Source organism: Pocillopora verrucosa, chromosome 11 (assembly GCF_036669915.1).
Source record: "Pocillopora verrucosa isolate sample1 chromosome 11, ASM3666991v2, whole genome shotgun sequence".
Taxonomy (NCBI): Eukaryota; Metazoa; Cnidaria; class Anthozoa; order Scleractinia; family Pocilloporidae; genus Pocillopora; species Pocillopora verrucosa.
In genome coordinates, this window is record NC_089322.1 from 19,188,639 (window position 1) to 19,210,824 (window position 22,186).

The following is a 22,186-nucleotide window of genomic DNA, read 5'->3' on the forward strand; positions in this document are numbered from 1 at the left end:
GAAAAGTGTAGTGTACAGCTCTAAATCTACTTCAAAACAGTCATCCACTTACATTGGACGTCCAGGTAAGCACTAGCATTGATAGAGATATCCAGACCATTTCCAGCTTTACACCAGTATTCTCCCGAATGACTTCTGTTAGCTTTGAAACTCAGTTTGTCTCCTTGAGCCACAGTCTTCCCATCTTTGATCCATGTTATCTCAGGGATTGGGTTTCCAGTGGCCATGCAATGTAAAGTAACCTCTTCATTTTCAACTATTGTTTGATTGGATGGTTCAGTTGTGAAACTTGGTTGAACTGTAAAAAAATTAAGTTCAACTCTTAGAATATAGACAACTGGCATATTGTGCAATACAGCTTTTTAATATGATGCAGAAACTGGTTCATGAGTGGTGTAATACACCAATCAATTGAAAGCTTCAACATCCCAGCCCCTGGGGCATTTGAACTTTCAAAGATTGGTTTATGGGAGGGGGGGGGGTGTGGTAATTGAAGCTTCGAATTGATCAGCACATAAGTAGCCAAACTTTAGTTGATCTACAGCAAATGGATGTTTGAGTAATACTCAACCTTAAGATCATCTGTGGTAAACTGATACAAAAATAAATATTCAGCCCAAATCTCAATTTATCAACAATAAGCTGACATTCCATCTTGTACTCAGGCAGATTATTGGTCATTGATCTTAAGGCAACTGCTGAAAAACTGTCAGTAGAATACATATACTGTATGCACTAAGTATTCCCTGACTGTCAATCAATATATAATATCTCTCTGTTAGAATGTGCACTATGATTGGTCAACTTAGAGGGTGGAATATCTTTGTATGGCCAGCTAAATAAATCAAATACCACTCCAAAGAAAACTCAGAGATTAGCAAGAAATATGGCCTAAAAACTCTTTGTGATAACAATATGAAAATTATAAAATTCTTGCAAAGTACTTACACAGAACATCAAGACTAGCGCTAGCATTGAAAGTAGAATTCAACCCATTCTCTGCTGAACACCAATATTTTCCAGACTGAGTTCTGTTTGTTTTAAAGGTCAGTGTTTCTCCATGAGCCACAGTCTTCCCATCTTTTATCCAAGATATCTTTGGGGCTGGGTTTCCAGTGGCATTGCAGTAAAAGGTTGCTGTTTCACTTTCAAGTACTGTCTGGTCAGCTGGTGTACTAATTAAGCTTGGTGCAACTGAAGAAGATCATACAAGAATGTATACCAAACTGAATGACTACAGTGAATTAATGATCTAAAAATTTCTAATACATTGTGATGGCTATGCTATTGTTCTTGTTTGGGACATCAAATTGAGTTCAACCTTCTTGTTGTTGTGTACAAAAACAGACTTCCTCTCACAAGGCTTTCTATGCACAACTTTTTGAGAAGTTATGTATCCCACTGCTACAACCAAGATCCTCCCTCTCTGTCCCCTCAAATTTATTATAGCGCATAATTGCCATTACTAAGATTACTGGAAGTCTGGGGCATTTATATATCGATATTGCTTACAATTAAGTTACAAACACCTTTCAGCCATACTTACATTGTACATTAAGGTAGGCACTACTATTGGTTGTTTTATCCAATCCATTTGTTGCAGAACACCAGTATTTTCCAGAATGATTTCTTTTAGCTATAAAGCTCCAAGAATCACCCTGAGCCACAGTCTTCCCATTTTCAATCCATGTTATAGTTGGAGGTGGGTTGCCAGTGGCAGTACAGTGGAAAGTCACTTCCTTATTTTCCACAATTGACTGATCCTGTGGTTTGATTTTGAGACTAGGAGGAACTGTAGAGTAAATGATACAAATTATTTTGCAGAAGTTGTTTCTTATTAGTGTACATTAGATACATAACATACATATTTAAACAATGAATTTCAAAACTATAACTTATTACAATGTTATCTTATACACTCACATGACGTCTGCCTGGTTATAAATGTTATCCATGATAGATAGGAAAGATGGCTGAACTTTGCATGACAATTGTTTTTCGTGTTGAAAATTTAATAGTTAATAAAATATATTTAGAAAATATTAAGTTTTTGATCAAAACTAACATTGAACGTCAAGATTAGCACTGGCATTCACAGTTGAGTTAAGTCCATTCTCTGCTGAACACCAGTATTCTCCAGACTGATTCCTGTTGGTCCCAAGACTCAGAATGTTTCCATCAGCAATAGTCTTCCCATCTCTAATCCATGTTATCCTTGGGGTTGGGTTGCCAGTGGCATTGCAATAGAATGTTACAGTTTCAGATTCCATGACTGTGTGATCTTCTGGGGTTGTGATTAAACTTGGTGTAACTGAAAAAAAAAGGTACACATATATCTTGATGTATTTATCCAGTTATTACTTAAATATGGTAATTGCATGCAGGGCAAATTGGGGCATCAAATAGATAATAAAATAAGGGGTTGAACCTAAAGTTCATCCAGCTGACCATTGCATTATGCTGGGCAACTATTTAATGATAAACATATTAAGTAGAACCCCACTAATTTGAATTCCGTTGAGTCAAACCCCCTGGTAACTCAAACAAGATCGAATTTCCCTTGACCCTATTTTCTTGGTCATTTAAAACCAGCTAACTCGAATTCCTGCCACGTGAAGCTCCAACCATTTTCGTTTCCGTTAGGAGTTTGGGTTATCAGGGTTCTACTGTACATTCAGTCAGCCCCCTCAAAGACTAACTCCTTTTTGTTCAATGCCAAGTGTCTGTGTTACTGAGGATCTTTGATCAGAATAGTTTAGATATTAAATGTGAGCAAAGAATTTGAATGGAAGAAACTCGGCCATTTTATTCAGTGTTCTACAAAGAAAGAGCTGACTGCGTACTGATGTGTACTTACACTGCACATCCAAGGAAGCACTTGTGTTAACTGTTATATCTAAATTATTGTCTGCTAAACACCAGTATTTTCCAGAGTGGGTTCTGTTGGCTGTGAGACTCAGCGTTTCTCCCTCGGCCAAACGGTTTCCGTCTTTTAGCCATGTTATCGTTGGGGTTGGGTTTCCAGTGGCTGTACAGTGGAAAGTGACTTGTTCACTTTCCATGGCAGTCTTATCAGATGGTTTGGTAGAAAACCTTGGAGGAACTAGGAATAAAATGCGAGAAATTATGAAGGGATCTACAACTATACTTCAATGTAGAAATGTTTTTCAAAATTGTCAACAGATACATACATTGAACATCAAGATTAGCAGTGGAATTCACTGTTGAGTTAAGTCCATTTTCTGCTGAACACAGGTATTTTCCAGACTGATTCCTGCTGGTTTCAAAACTGAGTGTGTCTCCCTGACCTACAATCTCTCCATCTTTCATCCATGTTATCTTTGGGATTGGATTTCCTGTGGCGTTGCAGAAGAATATTGCTTCGGCTCCCTCCATAACTGTTTGGTCAGTTGGTGTTGTGATCAAACTTGGTGCAACTAAAACAAAAAATACACGTTCTTCATTCAGACTCCCTGCTTTTGGAATGACAGAAGTATTGATACTTTTGAGTATGCATAACGCTCTACGCAAGATCCCCAATCTCATATGTGGGTCTTTGATGACGATCAACGTTCAAAGCTAGACCATTTTTTTCTCATGGCCAATGCAAGCCATCATGCAAGCTTCATATTTAACTAGCAGTGGAAAGTGGAAGGCCTCGAGTGGATAGACTAACGATGCCTTTACTAGATATAGGCCTCCTTAATCAGCCAGTGTCTGAAACGGAATAGGGTGAGGCTGTAATAAGAAAGTAACTCCTTCCACTTTCCGACTCAGATAAGAACACGGTAGAGAGGAGTAATTTTTAAGTTTTTTTGAATCACATGGATCCTTTACTCTACAGATACATGTATATGCAAGTTGAATTTATTTACATTGAACGTCAAGATTTGCACTGGCACTTGCAGTAGAATTCAATCCATTTTCTGCAATGCACAAGTATTTTCCAGAGTGATTCTTGTTGGTTTCGAAGCTCAGACTTTCTCCTTCAGCAACAACCTCCCCATCTTTTTCCCATGTTATTTGTGGGGTTGGGTTTCCTGTGGCATTGCAGTGGAATGTTGCTTTGGCTCCTTCAATAACTCTCTGGTCAAGTGGTGTTGTGATTAGACTTGGTGGAACTGAAATAAATTAATACCTTTATGTCATTAATGTTCAATTTTGATACACTTTTTTCACGGAGAGCCATCTGTTAGTTCGGGAAATGTGTGAAGTGTACTGTTACCAGAAGATAGGAACAACTGGCTATCTCTTACCGCAGGCTCATGTGTTTAGGTTTTAGGTAAGCTGAATTTCAAAGTTGCTGTTCCCCTTCATTTCGTTGTTTTTATACTCACACTGTACATCCAGATAAGCACTGGCATTAACACTGTCCTCTAAGCCATTTTGTGCCAAACACCAGTATCTTCCACTTTGACTCCTAAGTGCCTTGAAGCTGAGTTTATTTCCTGTGTCTACTTCCTCCCCGTCTTTGATCCACGTTATTTTTGGAGTTGGGTTCCCAATGGCACTACATTGGAGATTAACTTCTTGGTTTTCCATGACTACTGTGTCCGATGGTTTGGTGATAAAACTAGTTGTGTCTGAAATAGAAATAAAGATATCATGACCTCGTGAATCACAGAGTAATTTATCGAAATGGCTCAGGAATTAAATAAAATACTTACATTGAACGTTGAGATGTGCGCTTGCACTAACGGTAGAATTCAAGCCATTCTCTGCTGAACAAACATATTCGCCAGATTGAGTTCTGTTTGTTTCGAAGCTCAGTGTGTCTCCGTGAGTCAAAGTCTTCCCATCTTTCTTCCATGTTATCGTTGGGGTTGGATTTCCATCAGCCACACAAAGGAATGTCGCTAGGGTACCCTCAAGAGCGGTGTGGTTTGTCGGAGTGGTGGTCAAACTTGGTCTATCTGAACCGAAAAGGCAAAATTAAAGGTGAGTACTCTGTAGCAAATGTGTATGTGGCCTTCTTTACCATGTGCCTTAAACAATTCCTAATCGAAACTCGAACGTCATTATGGATTTCATTAGTTTTCCCTTACTTTACTTTAAGATTGAACCAGGGAACACGGAACCCGCTCTGAACCAATCAAATGCAGAGCTTAAACAACCTTGTCTTTCTTGCAATTCAGGTAATTTTTTTGTTTTTAGAAGAAGGCTCTTGGGCCACCTGTGAAATTTTTCCTTGACTGTTCTGATTATCAGTTACCATTCATTTTGTTTTACAATACGGTATGTGAACGCGCTTTGTCGTCATCTTAGTAAAGAGCTGTACAGCTTTTATTTAAAACAACCCGCAGCAGTAAAGAGTTGTACAATTACTTAGCTTCTCTCAGCACAGAATAAGTGCAGTGTTGCTCCCATAGTGTAGCAGTTCACTTACACAGGACATCGAGATTAGCACTTGCGTTGGCAGTAACATCTAATCCATTGTTCGCTGAGCACCAGTATTTCCCAGACTGATTCCTGTTTGTTTCAAAGCTCAGTGTTTCTCCTGATCCTACTGTCTTTCCATTCATTGTCCATGTTATCTTTGGAACAGGGTTACCGGTGGCTGTGCAGTGGAACGTGGCTGTGGTGCCCTCCATGATGGTCTGGTTTACTGGAGTAGTAACTAAACTTGGTGGAACTGCAAAAAAGCGTATATTCGGTTTTGGTTTATGGTGCAAGATTAATATGACGTTAACAGAGGCCAGTTAGCCGTGGGCAGAAAGCTTTCAAATCTAGCCAGTTACTTACATTGAACATTAAGATGCGCACTTGCGCTCGCAGTAGAATTTAAACCATTATCTGCCGAACATAAGTATTTTCCAGATTGAGTTCTGTTTGTTTCGAAGCTCAGTACGTCTCCTTCAGCCACAGTCTTCCCATCCTTCTTCCATGTTATCTTTGGGGTTGGATTTCCATCAGCCATACAGCGGAATGTCGCTGAGGTATCCTCAAGGGCGGTGTGGTTTGTCGGAGTGGTGGTCAAACTTGGTTTATCTGAGTCGAAAAGGCAAAATTGAAGGTGAGCACTATGTAGCAAATGTGTATATGGCCTTTTTTACCCTGTGCCTTAAACAAGTCTTAATTGAAACTCGAACGTTATCATGGATCTCGTTAGTTTTCCCTTACTTTACTTTAAGATTGAACCATGGAACGCGGACCCCACTCTGAACCAATCAAATGGGAAGCTTAAACAACCTTGTCTTTCTTGCAGTTCAGGCAATTTTTTTGTTTTTCGAAGAAGTCTCTTGGGCTAGCTGTGAACATTTCATTTGGCTGTTCTCATTGGCCGTTACCATTCATTTTGTTTTACAATACGCTATGTGAACGCGCGCTTTGTCGTCATAATAGTAAAGAACTGGACAGCTTTCATTTACCACAACCCGCAGCAGTAGAAAGTTGTGTAACTACTTAGCTTCTCTCAGCATAGAATTAGTTCAATGTTGCTCCCATAGTGCAGCAGTTCACTTACACAGGACATCGAGGTTAGCACTTGCGTTGACAATAACATCTAATCCATTCTTTGCTGAGCACCAGTATTTCCCAGATTGATTCCTGTTTGTTTCAAAGCTCAGTGTTTTTCCTGATCCTACTGTCTTTCCATTCATTGTCCATGTTATCTTTGGAACAGGGTTACCGGTGGCTGTGCAGTGGAACGTGGCTGTGGTGCCCTCCATGATGGTCTGGTTTACTGGAGTAGTAACTAAACTTGGTGGAACTGCAAAAAAGCGTATAGCCAGTTTTTGTCTATGTTGCAAGATTAATATGACCTTAACGGAGAGGCCAGTTAGCCGTGGGCAAAAAGCTTTCAAATCAAACCAGCTACTTACATTGAACATTAAGATGTGCGCTTGCGCTCACAGTAGAATTTAAACCATTATCTGCCGAACATAAGTATATGCCGGATTGAGTTCTGTTTGTTTCGAAGCTCAGTACGTCTCCTTCAGCCACAGTTTTCCCATCTTTCTCCCATGTTATCCCTGGGGTTGGATTTCCATCAGCCTTACAACGGAAAGTCGCTGAGGTACCCTCAAGGGCGGTCTGGTTTGTCGGAGGGGTGGTCAAACTTGGTTTATCTGAACGGAAAAGGCAAAATTAAAAGTGAGTACTCTGTAGCAAATGTGTATATGGCCACTTTTACCATGTGCCTTGAACAAGTTTAATTGAAACTCGAGTTTAGTTTTCCCTTTCTTTACTTTAGGATTGAACCAGGGAACACGGACCCCACTCTGAACCAATCAAATGCAAAGCTCAAACAACCTTGTCTTTCTTGCAGGTCTGACAATTTTTTTGTTTAAAGAAGAAGTCTCATGGGCTAACTGTGAAAATATCTTTTGACAGTTTTGAGTACCCGTGACCATTCATTTTGTTTTACAATACGCTATGTGAACGCGCGCTTTATCGTCATCATAATAAAGAACTGTACAGCTTTTATTTAGCTCAACCCGCAGCAGGAGAGAGTTGTACAAATACTTAGCTTCTTCTGGCACAGAATTAGTGCAATGTTGCTCCCATAGTGCAGCAGTTCACTTACACAGGACATCGAGGTTAGCACTTGCGTTGACAATAACATCTAATCCATTGCTCGCTGAGCACCAATATTTCCCAGATTGATTCCTGTTTGTTTCAAAGCTCAGTGTTTTTCCTGATCCTACTGTCTTTCCATTCATTGTCCAAGTTATCTTTGGAACTGGGTTACCAGTGGCGGTACAATGGAACGTGGCTGTGGTGCCCTCCATGATGGTCTGGTTTACTGGAGTAGTAACTAAACTTGGTGGAACTGCAAAAAAGCGTATAGCCAGTTTTTGTCTATGTTGCAAGGTTAATATGACCTTATCGGAGAGGCCAGGTAGCCGTGGGCAAAAAGCTTTCAAATCAAACCAGCTACTTACATTGAACATCTAGATGTGCGCTGGCGCTCGCAGTAGAATTTAAACCATTCTCTGCCAAACAAAAATATTCGCCAGATTGAGCTCTGTTTGTTTCAAAGTTCAGTGTGTCTCCTTGGGACACAGTCTTCCCATCTTTCTTCCATGTTATTTGTGGGATTGGATTTCCATCAGCTACACAGCGGAATGTCGCTGAGGTACCCTCCAGGACGGTCTGGTTTGTCGGATTAGTCATCAAACTTGGTTTATCTGGACCGAAAAAGGTATGATTAAAAGTTAAGTACTATGTAGCCAATGTGTAATTGGCCTTCTTTACCATGAGCCTAAAACAATGCTTGATTGAAACTCAAAGGTTATCCTGGATTGTACTGGTTTTACATTACTTTGCTTTGCGATTGGACAGGAAACACGCAGCACCTTCTGAACCAATCAGATGCAAGCGTCCATGTCTTTCTCGGGAAGTTTTTCTGTTCTTACCAAAAGTCTCAGGAGCTTTATTCGTGATTTTCTTCATAGTTTAACAATTCACTTACACAAAACATCGAGATCAGCACTGGCGTTGACAACATCTAATCCATTCTCCACTGAGCACCAGTATTTCCCAGTTTGATTCCTATTAGTTTCAAAGCTCAGCGTATCTCCGGATCCAACCTTCATCCCATCTATTGTCCATGTTATCTCTGGAGCTGGGTTGCCGGTGGCGGTGCAGTAAAATGTTGCCGAGGCGCCCTCCATGACAGTCTGGTTGATTGGAGTGGTTTTTAAACTTGGCGGAACTACAAGAAAAGCAAATTGTCAATTTTCGTAGGTCTGCCTGGTGTACTGTGGTCTGCATGGTGTACTGTGGAAATCATTGTCACAGTTAAATCAATCCCCGGATCGCTAGCAAGCCGCTAAGTCGAGGTGATCTTTTAGTCTCTATTTGGGATTTTTTTCTTATCCTTTCTCCTTTTTTTGAGTGAGCGGGGATCGGCTTGACCAATTTTTTCTTAGTGTGTATGGTTCTTTTTATCTCACATTGGACTATTCAAGAAAACTTGTTGAGCTCTAAGCCAAAAAGATGAAACCAATTTCGAGTACGTCACTTGTACTTTCGCCGCGACTGAAGCCAATTACGTGTTTTAATTTTGGGTTTTAATTTTCTTCTTGTGATATTTTGCAGACATTTTATTGGTCGTTAAAACTACTTTAGGTTTGGATTTTTGGCGGTCGCTCGAATATTGGACGACGATCGTGGTTACAAGACTTAAATCTTACCTGTTGGTATGAGGCCTGAATGATATGTGTAGAGACTATAGAACCCGTTAATTAACTCTCTTATTCTGACTTTCATTAAAAATATTAAGAGTCATTTCTTACATTGAACATCAAGCATAGCACTAGCATTAACAGTGGAATTTAATCCGTTCTCTGCTAGACACCAGTATTTTCCAGAATCATTTCTGTGGGTTTCAATATTTAATGTTTGTTCTTGAGACACAGCTTTCCCATCTTTCATCCATGTTATCTTAGGGGCTGGATTTCCAGCGGCTGCACAGTGGAATGTTGCCGTGTTACCCTCTAAGACAGTTCGATCCGAAGGAAGGGTACTCAAGCTTGGTTTGTCTGAAATAGATTAAGTTGAAATAAATTTCTCAGCAATTTTCCATTGCCTACTGTTACAGTTTCTGTATAATTAAGCGACCTGGTAGTGTATTGTTATCCTTTTGGGTGAGTTAATGAATTAGTCATAAGCAGGTTTGATGAGAAAAATATTTTGCATGCCTATTGTGACGATTAAGCGGACTTGGAGTACTGCTAATCGCTCCTGATAACATTCTAGCCCCTTCCCCCAAGAAGGGGGAAGGGGCTAGAATGGGCTACTACCTCGTCGAATTTCCTTTGCAGTTTGTTGTTAGTAATAATTGATATACCCTCAGATGAGTAAAACGTAAACTCCAGCTGTTTCTACCTATGGGGCCGTGGATAGGAAACTAAACTCAACTACGGTATAGTGATACTTCACGAACAGAGTGCTTTAATGGTAAATTTCGCGGTCAACACGCACGTATCTCAAACTGAGATACGACGTTTATAACAGTCTAGTCTTTCACTGTACGCATGGTACTCACAAAGAACATCCAGGACAGCACTGGCATTAGCGTTAAAATTCAACCCATTTTCTGCTGTGCAAACGTATTCTCCAGACTGATTCCTGCTGGTTTCGAGGCTCAATACTTCTCCAGACTCCACATCTTCGCCATCTTTTGTCCATGTTATTGTTGGAGCCGGGTTCCCGGTGGCAGTGCAATGAAATGTTACTGTTTTGCCCTCCATGATGGTCTGGTTTACTGGAACAGTTGTTAAACTTGGTGGAACTGCGAACGAAGCGGACAGGAATTGTTTTGTTGGTTTTTAGAGCTCTTTGTTTATGAACTCGCTGTCGGTTTCTTTGCAAATTTTAATAGAACCCTGAAAAGAACACTTAACATAGAGGTTGCATAACTTGAAGGTGTAGACGAGGTTGTAAACATCATTTTTCATCCTACATCTACAGCGTACTGCTTTAACCCCATACTTAGAAAAACGACAAAAAGTCATCGCTTACATTGAACATCAAGCATAGCACTAGCATTAACAGTGGAATTTAATCCGTTCTCTGCTAGACACCAGTACTTTCCAGAATCATTTCTGTGGGTTTCAATATTCAATGGTTGTTCTTCAGAAACAGTTTTCCCATCTTTCATCCACGTTATCTTTGGTGCTGGATTTCCAGTGGCCTCGCAGTGGAATGTGGCCGTGTTACCCTCCAAAACAATTTGATCCGAAGGAAGGGTAGTCAAGCTTGGTTTGTCTGAAATAATAATAAAATGCGTTCGATAATAACGTCAATGGTTTATAAAATTGAGAATATAATGAGAATATGTTTTATTAAGTGAAAGGTTGGCTTAAAACAATGCTTTTTCTGCAAATGCTTCAAATGAAACCAAGAGGAAATCAATTTGATGTCCTCTTAATGAAACTCTTGAGTCACGTGGCTCAAACTGAAATATTTGGCATTATGTTATCTCGTTTCCTGCGCGATTTCTACTTACATAGGACATTTAGAAAAGCGCTTCCATTGGCAGTAATATTTAATCCATTTTCTGCCGAACACCAGTATTTTCCAGATTGATTTCTGTTGGTCTGAAAGCGTAGAATGTTCCCAGATCCCACTCCCTTGCCATTTTTTGTCCATGTTATGTTTGGAGTTGGGTTTCCTGTGGCACTACATTGGAATGTTACGGTGGTACCCTCAAGGACTGTCTGGTTTGAAGGCTCAGTTGTCAACATTGGTGGAACTGCAGTTAACAAAATGAATAGTGAACGCACCACTGACGTGACATTTTCAACCGCTGATAATAGTTTTTAGACGACGGCGTTACGGCCGCCAAAGAGGGAAAAAGGGAACTTCAAATCTAATTTTCTCGTAAATAACAAGAATTGAACGAAAAGAAATATCGAGACTTAATCTTATTCCTCTAAAGAAAGCTGGAGATGAAAGCGAATAAGATGAAAATTTCAGCCTTCAGTTCCCCTTTAATGCGTTCTGGCACATGTACAGGTTGCGCCGAATAACCACAGCCAAACTCACATATTAGGCGAGTCATAATCATCATCGTCATTACTGACCCCTAAGTTGATTTCCGCTAAAGTCGTCGAAGCACCAGTCGCCATCACCGTCAAAAGTCTTTCTCAGAACAAATGATCAAACGCAAAGGTATGGATGACATCCATTCAAATTGATTTCCTTTCGTGATAAAATAGCTGTAGAAATTTGTTACTGATTTGTAAAACTGACATTGCTTACCAAGAATAATTGGCACTGTGGTTATAGAGTCTTCGCCCATAAGGTTGCTTGCCTTGCAAGTGTAGTTGACCCCATCTTGATCCTTATCGACTTCTTTTATAACCAGTGTTCCGTCCATATCCAACTTGTAGCGACTGTTCTCTTCGTAAGTAATAAGCTCGCCATCTTTAAACCAGCGATATGATGGTTGCGGCGCTCCTGTGCTAGGCTTACAAGGTAACCTAGCCTCTATCTCATTGAGCAAATGAAAAGGACCAAACTGCACGTTTTCAAAAGATGGCTTCCAAGCTGTCGCGAGAATGATATGAAGTAATTTTGTGAGTTTGTTATGAGAGTTATACCGAGCAATATGGCTAACCATTTTCATCAGAAACCTCTCGATTCTAAGTCGATGGCCACTATGAGTTCGAGATTCTTCAATGGCGAAACAGTGGTTGTATGCCGACATTAGTTATTTTGGCGGATAAAAGGCATTAGCCGAGTCTTGGTGATGGTGTCAAATTCAAGGTATCGATCTGTCAACAGTTTTACAGTTTTTCGATTACGAAAGGGTGTAATTACGTCTCATAATGGAGACTGTATTGCTCGTTCAGTATGCAGGAAAGCTATATTTTGAATTAACTTGCATTCAGATCTCTATTGGTAATGTTGTAATGTAGGAAGGCAACATTACTAAGCTTATTCTAGTTTCTCTACTAAATAATCCTCACAAATGGGATAGGAGTCCTTCGCTGGTAAGTCACCAGCAAGTTGGTCAGATTGCCGGCAGGTTGCTTGTAATTCAAGAGTTAAGTTTATGGAGAAGACTGCTACCCGATAACCAGCCAGGGATAAAACCTGGACATCTCAATCCGCAGTATTACACGCTAACCACCAGGCCCCGGTTGTTCGAAGGGTAGATAATGCATCTACCGGGTAAATATATATCCACTGAATAGTGTAATACGCTTTGTTAACACTTATCTACTTTATGGCGGTCTATCTGTTGGATAGATTTATCCGCCCTTTTTACAACTGGCCTCAGTCATCTAAAAGTCTTCCGAGTGCACTCTTAATTTTTGCTTGCAATTAGGTACCTGAAACGTAGACCCAAGTTGAAGATATGATCGTGCCATGAGCATTGGTGGCCTCGCATTGATAGACGCCTGTATCGTCAAGATTCACATCTGTTAGATGTAACTTGTTGTCAGCTAAGACAAGACGCCTAAATTTTCCAAAAGGAAAACACGTAATTAGTAGATTCGGGAGCTAATTACAAAGTTTAAAACGCTTGAACGCGAATACTTTTTGTGTTTTTCGAGATGCTCTGGGGGTTTCCATCATTCAAAGGGCTGTAGGCCCTCAAGGCAAATTGGGTTAAATTTTCCTCAAAATATTTAGAAATGAATCGATATATAACATTTTGACCTATTTAAGATGTTTCATGTAGAGGTAGAATAATACATAACTCATTTTGAGGGAGAGTAACACATAAAACTCCTTTTTTCCTTATTCGTCATTTAACAATCAGTAGCGAAATATTTTGTGTTTGATGAGCAGAGTGGTTCAGTGATCTCATATCTTCGACATTCATCCAAAATAATTCGGGTTACGTGAATGTCACTGCAAATGGCACTTGATTCTGAAACTTTTTTGCGCTAGTCAAGCTAAATAGCTCTTCCCAGTTTTCTCATTTTGCTCGTCTCTTTAACCGCGCGCTAACTCACCTCATTTCACGTCAAGAAATTACATTCAAAGGCAATAACTCTTGTTTGGGTTTATTTTTAGCTCTTGTGGTTTCATTTTACACGAAGTATAGGATGCAACGCTATCAAGTTTACCTCCCTGTGTTTTAAGAAATATTATTATGCAAACTTACCCTGAAGGCTGAAGTACTTCTCCATTTTTATACCATGTCGTTATTGCAGCAGGGTTTGCTGTTACTTGACATTCCAACGTGCCGTTTTTTTCAATGACGATGGTGATGTCATTTGGTGGAGGATTCGCTGCCCATTTTGGTGGAACTGCGAAGTGGAATAGGATCGCAAGGGTGTTAGAGCAAAATGTTATTGTTTGTTTGTTTGTTTGTTTGTTTGGTTTTGTTCTTCATTCCTTTTTTTTTTCCTGTGTGTTTCCTGGTTTGTTTGTGTTCTTAATAATCAGAATTACCTTCAATCTTAAGGGAATCTCAAAATAATATTAGGCTAAAGAGTTGAAAATTTAAAGAGAAAACAGAAAACCAAAAGGATATAAGTATGATTGGGTATGAAAAAGAATTGTTTAGGATTTCTAATGAGGCGCTTATAAACCTTGAGGTGAGCGGGTTTTTTTTAAATGAGGAAGTACTCCAAGAAGCACTTTTCGCGTAGGCAATCGCGTTTTCGTACAAATAAGTGAGTAGGCGTATTATTTATCCTCCTAGATCAGTCAAGTATCCTTGACAGTGCGCTGATACTCTGATAATGTAGTGCCCTGAAAACAGCACAAAACAGTAACCCTGTCCACGGTTCGAAAGCGAAACTCTCGACCTAAATTCTAGAAGATTCGCCAGCAGTTCACTATGTCTCTTAAAGGTCACTTAAATACGTTATTCTGTCGTACAGGCTATGTTCAGACAAGCCATTCTGTTGAACAGAGTATGTGCAGACGAGTTATTCTGTTCTACAGTGTGAGTTCAGACAAGTTATCCGTTGTTACATTGTTCCTGGTTACGACTCAAAGACGACTCAACGGTTCCTCTTTCGTTTACAGGCTTCACACCAAGGTCAACGCACAATACGCCAAACGGAATATAGGGACTTTTGTTACCCGACTATAAGGACCCAAGTTTCTGATAACTCCTGCGGTAAGGCAGGGAGTGCGTAATTTTAAAGGTATTTTTATTTACAATAGGATTTTAGTAATGGGAAGGAGTTCTTTCTCCCCCCCGCCTAACTCGTAAGGGAAGAATTACTCGCTAGAACCTGAATCCTTACCTTCTATTGTAAGTGTAGTTTTGAAAGTGATTGGGTTGTCTGTGTTCATAGCGTTTTCGGCCTCACAAGTGTAGACGCCTTGGTGATTGGTCTCATCAACACTTTCAATGGAAAGACGTCTTCCAAAGAAAGTGAGAGGAATGCTAAACGAGTTCTGTCCATCTGTTATCTCGCGTCCATCCTTCTTCCAAGTAATTTTTGGTGTTGGTCTTACATTAGATAAGAGTAAAACGTCGTTAAACTTCGAATCAACCATCAGCACTAATAGTAACAGCAAAGAAATAGTTGACTGTGATCGTTATCTTTCCGATACGACACGCGACGTAAAGAGCTGGTAATCGAACAGAACAGTTTGGTTTCTATTGGCGCCTTTTTTAAACGAAATTTACAAGTTTACGAAATTTGGAAGTAAACTGACTCTTCAGTTATTCCAGTTCCGTTGTACCTGCCCACGAGGACTGAGCAATTTTCGTGACAACTCTTGAAAGATTTGCTCTCTACTGTGCTAAAGGTGACATTCCGAGAAAACTAACCTTCCATTTGCAAAGCAATACAAAATCTTGCTCTTTCCTTCTACGGCACTCTCTTTCTCATTTGGGGTTAGTAACCACGAGGGTGAAGTAGAGTTTTCAGAATCTGTGAAAATTTAAAGATATGTTTAAAATAAGGCAACTTGTTTAGTTTTGTTTTATTTGTTTGTTTGTTTGTTTTTGCACCTTCCCTTATGGCGCAGCTAAATTTTCCCGTTTTGAGTTCGCCACTTGAAGGCTCATACTCGAGTCAGAGGTTGGTGAAAGCATGTATGCAGCGAAAACTTCTGGACTAACGCTAACATCTACTCAGTAAATGTTAATAGGTAATTGGCACTGCAGTTGTCGATGGCTTGACCCAAATGGAACGGAGTAACGAGTTTTACACAAGTAAGTGTCTGCTTATGAGAAAGGCGAACATACCACGAGCCTCGGAGAGGTTCTTTTCTACAGTAATGAAAAGGAAGGAAACATAGAGATCACTAGGTTTGCCAACGCCTGCGCACACTTTTCACAAATTCGAGTCAATTCATGGGCCAAGGGTATGTCTTCAGTAGCTACCGAAGCTTTTCTCTTATTTGGTGGCCAGCAGTGACCGATGATATTGGTATACCCCTTAGATGAGATACAGGAATGGTACGCTTTTATTTTAATACAGTTTTAAGGCAGAAAAGATACCTCTACTCGTTTTCTCGATCCTGATTTTGGGGAAAAGAAAGAAATGCTGCACTAGAGAATACCAAATGATATTTTCTTGCTTCTGCATTACCTGTTTGATTTTCATTGATCTTCTCCAGTCTCAAGGTCCCAGATCTTTGAAAAGAATTGGCTCCAGAAATGGTACACCTGATGCCATCGTACGATTCAATTTCATCGATGTCTTTTTGCGTTAAATACGTAATATACAAAGTACCATTGCTTAGAATAGACCGACGTTCATTTCTTCCGAATGTGTACGGTGCATCGACACGGATGTTTCCCCAGCTGTAGACCACCCCATAGCTGTATGAATGAGGTGGACAGTCGTAGTAGAAAGACTCGCCGAGATTTACTTTTACCACGTGATCCTTGCGATCGATGAAGGTGCCAACGACTAGGAGGAAAAGAAATTATGTAAAACGAATTAAAATGTATGGGGAAGAAAAAAGACTGATGGTTTTCTACAGCTAGAGTGACACAGGCGAACTCGAAAGAGGAAATACCGAGTTCTTCCAACAGGAGTCGAGTCGATATCTTACCATTAGTTGTTCGAATGATTATCGCCCAAACTGTAAAAAAACTTAGCAAGTGATAGCTAGGCCGTATATAAAAGTAGCTTCATGGAAAGCTTTTTCAGAATATAATTGAATAAGCGTGGAGCGAAAAAAAAAACTGAAGTCCTCAACAAGGACGAACCTTTGGCCTTTCGATAACGGCCCAATAAGCAACAAAAGCATTGTTGGCAACCTGGCGAAATAGAGCCAAGGTACGAGAAAATCAACTCGGACTGTCAAACTTAATTCCTAGTTAGCCTGTGCGCTGTCTAGCATTTCATTACGTTTCCTTAACAATTCGTTGACACTCATATATATATATACTCCTGTGTGGATAGAAGCACTATGAAGCGTATTTCTTTGCCAGAAGCAAAGCACTATCACCTGGCTAGCCTTCGAGCCAACCCTAGTTGAGGGCGCTGACCACTATGTGAACATCTAGCTCAGAGTTGAAGTCGTTGCAGACCGATCGGACTGCTGATGTGAAATGTTCAACAAGTTATAATACGATTCACATTGGTACCTGTGACCGCGACTTTAAGCTTCCTGCTAAATGCCACAGCGCCAGTGACTTCGTCCTTGACAAAGCACTGGTATGTACCACTGTGGATTGCACTGAGGACCTTGCCAGTCAAGGTACCATCTTCACTCAGGTCAAAGTGTGAGCTCTCGGTTATAGCTGTCCCATTATGCTTCCAGGTCCACGTTAAGTTGGATCCGGTGGCATTGCAAGGAAGTGTGAAGCCTAGATCTGACTTGAATTTCACGTCCTCTGGTTTAACCAAATCCTCTTTTGGGAAATTTGTTATCACTGGAGGGTTGCCTTGAGCTAAGACGCAAAGAACATTCTATGCATTTAAGCTAGCACGTTTTTCTTTGCAAATGCGCTTCTCAAGGAAACTTTGGTGTTTATTTAATAAAAGCAAGAGACTTCTTTTAGAATGATAACAAAATTGATCTAATTGTGAAAATAATATCAGCATCAGATACAAACAAATTACTTTGATTTACCTGGGACTAGGCCTGCCAGTGCGATCAAAATCCAAATAGGCTCTGTCCACATTTTTCAGTGGCGGGTTGTCTGTAGAAATATAACAACATTTCAGAATTTGTTTTTCTTTCAGCTGAAAGACAGTGATCTCAGAACAGATGCAAGTGATTAAGATGTTATGAAGTGTTTTATGAGGGTTAAATTGAGCGCTTGTTCGCGGTTGGGGCATCCCGAGCAATGATGGAAATTTTCTTCAAAAAGCAATCCGTTTCAATCCTTTCCATTCTTGATCATTTTCGCTCCTTTTTTGCTTATCCCTTTATCATCTTTGGTGTTTATCTATCCTTTAAAATGATTATTTCTAGGCTTTATCCTATTTAACAGCCATTCCATGACTCCAAATGTAGTTCCTACATCACGGAGTATCTTGCAACGGTTTCATTGTACAAGTCTAGTTGAAAGGAAGAAATTGCGTTCCAAAGAAACACCGACAACTTCTTGTAACATACTCGAACTCTCTTCTAAGCATCAAATGAAACTGACCCTGGCCCATCTGAGATGGTCGAATATAACAACGAGAATCTTAGAATTTAGATCAATCAACGAGAATCAGGACAGTAAACTACATCACCTAATTCCTGAAGCCTACAGCCCTCATTATAATTTCAGGCGCCAAAGAACGTACAATGTGCCAGCAGCCAAGACAAAGCGTTTTGCTAATTCGTTTTTCGTGAAGTGTGCGGCTGTAACCAACTCAAGTTTGAGATGAATGAGAACCCCTTTTAACAGAACTTTAAGCCATTATATTTATAATTGTACATTAGTAGCTTGTAAATAATTACGCAATTCAGTATTTTACTGCGATGTGATTTAATAATAAACCAGTCTATTATTATTATTATTTGAGAATCAGTTTGAACCACTGAAATCTTGATGCAGGAAAGTCTACAACTGGTCGGTAGTAATAGATATAGAAACTTCATGCTTATTCAACCGGCAACTAGATTAAGGGGTAAAGTTAGGCCAGTTATTCCTTTTTTTTGGAAATGATGGTGTACCATTCTCCATTCTTGCCATTCTTTAAGGGAATATAAATGATCAAGCGACATGTTATAAAACCAACGACTGTAATAACTTGTGAGGCTGCTTTTGGGTTAGAAGTCACTCTGGTTTGTCGTCCAATTGTCTGACTCGCGTTACTTCTTAGTTATATATCTCCAAATTAATTATCCACTAGTTTCAAGCGCTAATTTGTTTTCCATAATCTCTGACCTTCCTCTTCCCGTTTTTCGTAACGGTCTCGTCACTTCGAAATATCAAGGTCTACATTTCTAAAGGTCGTCATTTGCAATCCGCATTCGGTTAATCTACTTCATCCGTCTCAATCCTTGTTGTATTTTTTTTCTTTGTCTCTTTGGTGTTTGCCTGCCATCGTACATTGTGACTTCCACGTTTTATTTTCGTTTTAATTAAATTTAATTAAACTACATCTAGAGAATTTTAAAAGCTAAAATCAGCCGAAATAAAGTACTTTCTGCGGGAGGGCTATGAGTCGTTTTCGCCGGTGTTTAGATCAAACGGAATCTCAACGATTTAGAATTATGAAACTTCTGAAGTTGCCGAAAAGCAATCCATTTGACAAGTGACTGTTATTTTAGTCTATTTTCTTACCATGACAAAGGCCAAAGACAGTTGTTCTTGTTACGACACTGTCGCGCTTTTTTAAGAAAAATTTACTTTCGATGTGTCTTGTGATAAAATGTTAACACTGGAATTAGTCGTTGTACTTATCAATACTTCAACTGACACCAATGAAACATTTACATCACGAATCACCCAATTTTCCAGTTCACACGGGAACAGGGACATTAGAGGAACAAAAGTCTTAAGCGCTGATTTCTTTCCTCCAGTAGAAATTTACTGACGCTCAAAATGTTTCTGAAGGACAAGAGGAGCAGCCAAAGGACTACGAAAACAGGAAGACTACTAGATAAGCTGGATTTAAGAATAGACTGTCTCTAATTTTGAGAATATTGTCGACATCGTTGTTGCAGCCAGGCCACCCTAAACTGCTTATCGCCTTTAACGCGTCCGGTTGGACATGGGATTTCCGCTGACAATGCAGTTACAATGCGATCTTGAGTCTGGTCACCCATGTTGTGTATGAGACGCTCGTCCGTTTGGTTTGATAAGAGTCACGACTTCCGAACCCTAAACTTTAACTATTTTTTCTTAAACTCAGTTGAGGATTGAACCGTTTCTTGACACCTCCTGCACAGGACGTTTTTTGAGTGTATTATGAAACGCATGGTAAGAAGGGCGCTAATGAATATCAAATCTGGGAGTTTTCTAGGTAAGAATTACATAATAATCAGCGTACTTTAGAAAACCTCGTGTGGGTCGTTATTAGCCACATTATTTTAATTACATCCTGTGCTAAATCATTGTTTATGTGTACATAAAAAGATAAAAACCTCTTCAAAGTTGTGAGCTCGCCAATTCTGAAAGTGCACGTACATTTTATAAAGGTACGCCCACACTGTCTCACAGAAAATCTCCCTAGGGATGGATAAATGAAGATCGAAGATAAAGTACTTTACTTATTCTTAATTACACAGTTATATGTAAAGCAAGTGCAAGTAAGATTGCGTGCTCTTATCTACACCGGGAAAGAAGATAATCCAAACTTTCAAAAGTGGTAGCAAAATCCTTCATTGGTTGTATTCTTTGAGCTCTAGAGGAAAAACGTCACGACGTTTATCGACGCGTTGACATGTAAAATCACCTTCAGTCTGAAGGGGAATGACGAAATTATAGTTTGATAAGAAGAAAAACACCAGCAAGTAAATCTAAAGGAAAAGAGAAGACTGATGATTGACAAAAATGGAAAAAATCAACTGTTTGCTTAACTTTTAAAGATTCCCAAACCGTGACCACCGTGACCTTAACATAAAATTTGGTAGCGACAGACTCTCCTATCTGGAAAGAATATAACGGTCATTCTAACCTGAACACAATGATTTCTAGGGCTTTCTGAAGGGGTTTATAATGTATACGCAATGTACATTGTAAGTGTAAAGTTTGAGCGACCTGCGGTTGTAATTTTTACTTTATGTATAGTATAAAGGATATCAAGGAAATCTGGAAGTCTTCTTTGCGCGTTTTTGCAATGAACGGTTCAGCTTGTTATTATATTTTACCAAATACAGTTAAGAAATTAAGGTGTAGTAACCCATGAAAAATCACGGGAGGGATAATGATAACACCGCATGACACGAGACATGCACAAGTTTTGAGCGGATTGTAAATGAATGACATAGATTACCATTCGATGACGTCGCCGTAAAGAAATCGTACCTAGTTTGTATCCACACCGGAAAACATCAGTTCAACATGAAGATAAAAAATTCAAATTTGTTAGAGGACTTCAGGTGGCAGTAACAGATGAAATGTTTGGGATACTGTGTATATAACGTTCCTGAAACTTACGTGGAGACTGACACAGTCTGAACTTAACCGTTTGATGGTTACTTCGTAGCTAAACTTTTTGTCAACCTGAGGTGCCGAACGAAAAAATGGAACACTGTATCATGAAATCTAACTTAAAACAAGTATCAAGTACAAAAAGCTTATATCAACTGATTGGCTGGTCTGTTGCACGAACCCAAGCGTCTCAGATAACTTAGCCCTGCAGGCCGGTTGTGAGGTTGTCGTTCCGAATGAGGGAGAAGTATCAGAAGCATGCCCGTAGTTTCCATTAGCAACAGAAATAGATCATGTCAAGTTTGTAAGCAGTGGCGGCTGAATAAAATGGTCTAACCTGAGTTGACTCTGCTCTACCAGTCACTACACCAGCTTCTCTTTTACTCGATTCGCTCAGGAGCTGATTTGAGCAGCGGTCTGGATGCGATGGAAGCCTGGCGCTAATTCTCGTCTGGGTTTTTATACTCGTGGGGCAAGCGTAGGGTGCTAATCGGTTATTATCGATTAGCGACGTGTTAATACAGTACACGACAGCCACGCACGGAAGGCATGTTTTAATTTCATTGTTTTACAAAGTCTATTATTTCTTGCACGCGAAGTCTCCAACGTCGCTCCATTACGTTGGACGTAGCGTGTGATCAACAGTCGATTTTCCAATAAGTAATGAGATAAATACTGTTAATAATAATTTAGTCAGCTAACTGATGAAGGACAAGAGCCACTTTTCCTAGAAATTCTAGTAATGCATGGTTAAAAGTTGATATCCAGGATATGTTTTTGGAACTCAAGTGATTGACCCATATTAATGATGTTTATTTGTGTAAGATCCTTTCTTTCTCAGATGAGCCACACTCGATTTCTACACTAGTGCTATCTATTCTCACTATAAAGCGGTCTCTCTTTTACGCCTACCCACCTGTTTTCCCTATTATTTTTTTAAAATGTTTTTCTCTATTTTCTAGCAAGTTGTCTGGTTACGTTTCAAAGGCAAAGCTTTAAGATCTATTTATTAACACAGTTGTAATTAAAAAAACCTAGCGGCCATTGTCTCAAAGATCACACATGAAGAACTTTTAAAAATAACTTTGACGAACAAGTTGAAAAATTAAGAATTCTCCACAACTATAAATAAAAAACAATGCTTGCTTTTTTGGTAGATCTATATGGTTTGTTTGCGGACACTAAAACCCCTTGTGCTATAATAATCTAGCAAAATCATTTCCTGTCTGGAGAATATTTATGCTTAAATCCACAGTTGAAGGATAA

The 22,186-nt window shown here is 39.6% G+C and overlaps 1 protein-coding gene across 9 annotated transcripts in view; it reads right to left on the reverse strand.

Moving 5' to 3' along the window:
* LOC131787295 (hemicentin-2) overlaps positions 1–22,186 on the reverse strand; it is an 81,564-nt gene that overhangs the window by 42,498 nt on the left and 16,880 nt on the right. For 7 of the 9 annotated variants that reach the window (XM_066174400.1, XM_066174393.1, XM_066174395.1 and 4 more), the window contains 28 exons: positions 17,458–17,527; positions 16,970–17,275; positions 15,963–16,286; positions 15,197–15,299; positions 14,664–14,872; positions 13,568–13,712; positions 12,786–12,913; positions 11,710–11,997; positions 10,955–11,200; positions 10,468–10,713; positions 9,992–10,237; positions 9,240–9,485; positions 8,414–8,656; positions 7,884–8,129; positions 7,526–7,771; positions 6,822–7,067; positions 6,464–6,709; positions 5,743–5,988; positions 5,387–5,632; positions 4,668–4,913; positions 4,338–4,583; positions 3,876–4,121; positions 3,192–3,437; positions 2,858–3,103; positions 2,066–2,311; positions 1,547–1,792; positions 949–1,194; positions 53–298 (listed from right to left, as the gene is read on the reverse strand). In XM_066174400.1, the coding sequence (XP_066030497.1) occupies positions 53–298; positions 949–1,194; positions 1,547–1,792; positions 2,066–2,311; positions 2,858–3,103; positions 3,192–3,437; positions 3,876–4,121; positions 4,338–4,583; positions 4,668–4,913; positions 5,387–5,632; positions 5,743–5,988; positions 6,464–6,709; positions 6,822–7,067; positions 7,526–7,771; positions 7,884–8,129; positions 8,414–8,656; positions 9,240–9,485; positions 9,992–10,237; positions 10,468–10,713; positions 10,955–11,200; positions 11,710–11,997; positions 12,786–12,913; positions 13,568–13,712; positions 14,664–14,872; positions 15,197–15,299; positions 15,963–16,286; positions 16,970–17,275; positions 17,458–17,509 (6,472 nt within the window). In that variant the 5' untranslated portion in view covers positions 17,510–17,527. Of the gene's footprint in view, positions 1–52; positions 299–948; positions 1,195–1,546; positions 1,793–2,065; positions 2,312–2,857; positions 3,104–3,191; positions 3,438–3,875; positions 4,122–4,337; positions 4,584–4,667; positions 4,914–5,386; positions 5,633–5,742; positions 5,989–6,463; positions 6,710–6,821; positions 7,068–7,525; positions 7,772–7,883; positions 8,130–8,413; positions 8,657–9,239; positions 9,486–9,991; positions 10,238–10,467; positions 10,714–10,954; positions 11,201–11,709; positions 11,998–12,785; positions 12,914–13,567; positions 13,713–14,663; positions 14,873–15,196; positions 15,300–15,962; positions 16,287–16,969; positions 17,276–17,457; positions 17,528–21,257; positions 21,314–22,186 lie in introns of those variants that run through there. The other 2 variants (XM_066174399.1, XM_066174401.1) reach the window with 2 other exon arrangements.